At 49.3% G+C, this 4019-nt stretch overlaps 1 protein-coding gene across 1 annotated transcript in view; it reads right to left on the bottom strand.

Moving 5' to 3' along the window:
• Window positions 1-1165: 1165 nt before the first annotated feature.
• The window catches only part of LOC145393822 (alkaline phosphatase-like), a 78130-nt gene continuing 75276 nt past the window's right edge, over window positions 1166-4019 (bottom strand). The window contains exons 10-13 of the mRNA XM_080267870.1: window positions 3963-4019; window positions 2966-3157; window positions 2458-2577; window positions 1166-1440 (exon numbers count right to left, since the gene is read on the bottom strand). The exon at window positions 3963-4019 is cut by the window's right edge and continues 78 nt beyond it. Coding sequence (XP_080123996.1) covers window positions 1166-1440; window positions 2458-2577; window positions 2966-3157; window positions 3963-4019 — 644 coding nt within the window. The remainder of the gene's footprint in view (window positions 1441-2457; window positions 2578-2965; window positions 3158-3962) is intronic.

The raw sequence follows: 4019 nt of genomic DNA, 5'->3' as shown, positions 1-4019 counted from the left end.
AAAGGTGCTAAGGGATGCCACTTTGAATTCAAATCTGAGTAACGGATATTTCTCGAAATCTTACAACTTTTCCCGCCAAAAAAAGGTCCTATACATTCAAGGAAAGTAGTGTATTGAAATTAATGGAAAGAATTTGTGTTTTAAAAGACAATATTTTTTTCAATTTAGACATTATAGATAAAAATTATAACAAAGATTTTATATATGTAATCTTTCAAAAAATAGCAGTAGCGATAATGCTGTGATAATGATAATAATAATAATAATAATAATAATAATAATAACCATAATAATAAAAATAATGACAAAACAATAATAATAATAATAAAAATGTAATAATAGACAATACTAATAAAAGTAATAATAATAATAATAATAATAATAATAATAATAATAATAGCCCCGAGATAGCAAGAAAAATATTTAAAAATGAACTAAGGCTGCAGAATTTCGCGCCAAAATCACTCCTTCACTGAGAGTACACATTATTCACTTCCTCCTCCTACATATATATATTTTCTCAGCTTAGGAGAGGCACTAGGTGTGAAGGAGGGACTGGAGGGTAATTTATATGAATTCTAGTTTGTTTTAAGTTCCCGTGTGATGGTTTAAAATGTTTGAATAGAGTACGAATAAGTTTGAAAGAATGTAGGCTTGTTCTCTCGATCTATCTATTGCCAGACGCCTTGATCCCGTAAGGGGTGGCCACAATCAAATCGCCTCCATGCTGTCCTGTCCCCTGCCATTACATCAGGTTCATGCTAATATCAACTTTCATCCACTCACGTGGTGTAGTGCTGCCTACTTCGTCACCTTCATCATTCTTTTTCTGTGCCTGTCCTCCTCTCTTCCTATTTCTCCCATCTTTCCTGTCACTTTTTATTACTCTTCTTTCCTCTTCAGGTGGCTTTACATTGAGTGACAAGCCTAATGGTTTCCTGTAAGCCAAGAAACCATTTACAACGCTGGGTGGTAACCATATAATCAACCCATATGTGCTCCCTACGTGTCAACAAGCGGGTTGGTGGAGGGTTAGTGCCCCTCCTCGTAAAACACCTAACTCAAAGACAAACGGCCACCCCTTACGGGATTATGGCGTCTGGCAATAGATAGATGGATAGATTACCCTTCCTTCCAGTAGACCCCAGCCCCTGTGCCCCCTGGTCTACCCTCGAGGTGTCCACCGCTGTGTGCCGCGCCCCCGGGATGTGACACGGGCCTGGGTCCTCGTGTGCGTGCGTCGGAATCGGCTGTTTCCGCAGTAGGTCAGTCCCTCCCCGGTGCACGACGCGTAGGCCAGGGCGTGCGCGATGTAGCTCTGCTCGTGCACGCCGGTGAACAGGTGTGCGTGGGGTCCGTGCGCCCAGACCCCAACGTCGTCGCCAGAGTGCGCGGCGGAATCTCGCGGAGCCGCAGCTGCCTGACGGTAATTGGTGTCCACTGAAATGTAGGCAGAGGTGAGATGCAATTCCTCAGTGATGCTGTGGAGTTGTTAGTAAATAAAAGCTTCCTATTATGGTCTATTTCGAGGAAGCCTGACTCCATAAAGCCAAAAATCCTTTATATCTGATGGTGTCTATCTATCTATTGCCAGACGCCTTAATCCCGTAAGGGGTGGCCACAAACAGATCACCTCCATGTTGCCCTGTCCCCTGCCATTTCACTGCCCTCCTCCTCCCAGCTCACCCCCCCCCCTCTCGCATATACCTCCTCTTCATCCCTCCATCTCATCCTTGGCCTCCCCCTCCCTCTGATGGTCCGAGAAAGACACTGAGGTGGTTTGGACATGTGGAGAGAATGGAGAATGAAAGACTGACTAAGAGGGTGTATGTAGGTGAGGTGGAGGGAGGGAGAGGGAGAGGCAGACCGAGGATGAGGTGGAGGGATGGAGTTGAGAGGTATATGAGGGAGGGGGGAGTGAGTTGGGGGGAGGGCAGTCAAATGGTGGGTGACAGAGTGACTTGGAGGAGTTCTGTCTGCGGCCACCCTTTCCGGGATTAGGATGTCGGGCTATAGATAGATAGATAGTTATGTTAGAGGCTTATTTACCTTACACCTCCTCTTCCTCTCCCTCCCTCAATCCCTCCCTTCTCCTCTTTCCTCTCTCTACAACTCTCCTTCCCTCTCTCTCCCCTTCCTTCTTCCTTCCCTCCCTCCCTCAACCCCTCCTCTCCTTTTCTCTCTCTACAACTCTCCTTCCCTCTCTCTTTCCCCTTCTACCCCTTCCTTCCCCCTTCCCTCTCTTCCTCCAACCCCTCCTTCCTCCCTCCCTCAACCTTCCTTCTCTCTCTCTCTCTACCCATCCCTCTGCCTCTGTAGCATGCCACTGACCTGTTCCGGCCTCTCACTTCCCTCCTCCTTCTCTTCCTCTTTCCCTCCCTCCTCCAATGCCTTCTCCCTCCCTCCCTCCCTCCAACTCCTCCTCTCTCTCTCCTTCCCTACCTCCGCCACACTTACAGAGGTCATCGTTGGATATGTCAGGTCGCACGCCGTTGACCTGATCTTGAAAGCCAGGTCCATTGCCGTATATTAGGGTGGTGTATGGCAGGTAGTCAACGCCGCTTATCTCCGCTATACCTGTAGAGAGAAAGTGAACAAGTGAGAGAGAGGGAGGGAGGTGAGAGAGAGAGGGAGTAGAGAGGGGGAGGGAGGTGAGAGAGAGAGGGAGTAGAGAGGGGAGTGAGAGAAATACGAAGGGGAGGGGGAGAGGGAGCAGAGGAAGGGTTGAGAGAGAGAGAGAGAGAGAGAGAGAGAGAGATAGGGGGAGAGTTTCACCTTTCAAATCTGAACACATTGCCTCCACAATCACATCAATTCCTTTAGCGACCAGTGCCCACATATCCTGAAAGTTTCATATAATTTCACTCAGCCGTTTTTCCGTAATGCTGCTTACAAACAAACATGCTCGACCAAAAACAAGACCCCGCCAGACTCGGCCCGTGAGAGGCACTACGCGTCCACCCACCCAGGATATCGGTGTGCCTGCTGGGGTACCCGTTGATCGAGATGGCGTGACCGTGATCCGCGGTGACGACGATGAGCGTGTCTGTTGGGTCCGTCATGGAGAGAGCCACCTGAACCGCCTCGTCCAACTCCACCGTCTCACTAACCGCCTTCTGACCCTTGTTCCCGTGGTGTCCTATGTCAATCAGCCCTCCTGTGGGGTCAAACAGGGTCATATGAGGGTGCAAAAAGGGAATACACCTGTAGAATCTCGCAGTTTGTAAGCTTAACTGCCTCATCCAACTCTACCGTCTCCTTAACCGCCTTCTGACCCTTGTTCCCGTGGTGCCCCAGGTCAATCAGCCCGCCTGTGGGGTCAAACCGGGTCAAATGAAGGTATGAGTTGACTGGAATTGAGAAACCCACTTCTACTACTGTGTCCTAACACTACTATCCCACTAACTGCCTTCTGACCCTTGTTCCCGTGGTGTCCCAGGTCAATCAGCCCGCCTGTGGGGTCAAACCAGGTCAAATGGGGTTAGGAAAATGGAATACCCTCCCTCCTTCCCTCTCCCTTCTACCTCCCTTTCCCTCTCTCCTTCCCTTCCCTCTCACTACCTCCTACCCTTTCCTTCTCCCCCTCCTCCCTCCCCTCTCCCTCTCTCACCCTCCACCAGCAAGAAGAATCCACTGGCGTCTCACCGCAGAATCTTAAATACAGCCTTTAAACTGTACCTTCTCCCTCTTACCTCCCTTCACCCTTTCTCTCCTCACTAACCCCTACCCCTCTCCCCTTCCTTCTCTCCCCCTCCCTCCCTATCTCCTCTCTCTCTCTCTCACCCTCCACCAGCAAGAAGAACCCATTGAGGTATCACTGAAAAATCTTAAATACGGCTGTTGTACCTTCTCCCTCTTACCTCCCTTCACCCTTTCTTCCTTTCCTCCCTTTCTCTCCTCACTAACCCCTACCCCTCTCCCCTTCCTTCTCCCCCTTCCTCCCCTCTCCCTCTCTCTCTCACCTTCAACCAGCAGGAAATATCCATTGGGGTCTCTTTCCAGAATTTCCAGCGCTGCTT

The sequence above is a fragment of the Coenobita brevimanus genome, chromosome 3, assembly GCF_032717465.1.
Source record: "Coenobita brevimanus isolate Jiangsu-jjx chromosome 3, ASM3271746v2, whole genome shotgun sequence".
Lineage (NCBI taxonomy): Eukaryota > Metazoa > Arthropoda > Malacostraca > Decapoda > Coenobitidae > Coenobita > Coenobita brevimanus.
Note: the sequence above shows the minus strand (reverse complement) of the source record. Positions and strands in the feature narration are given on the sequence as shown.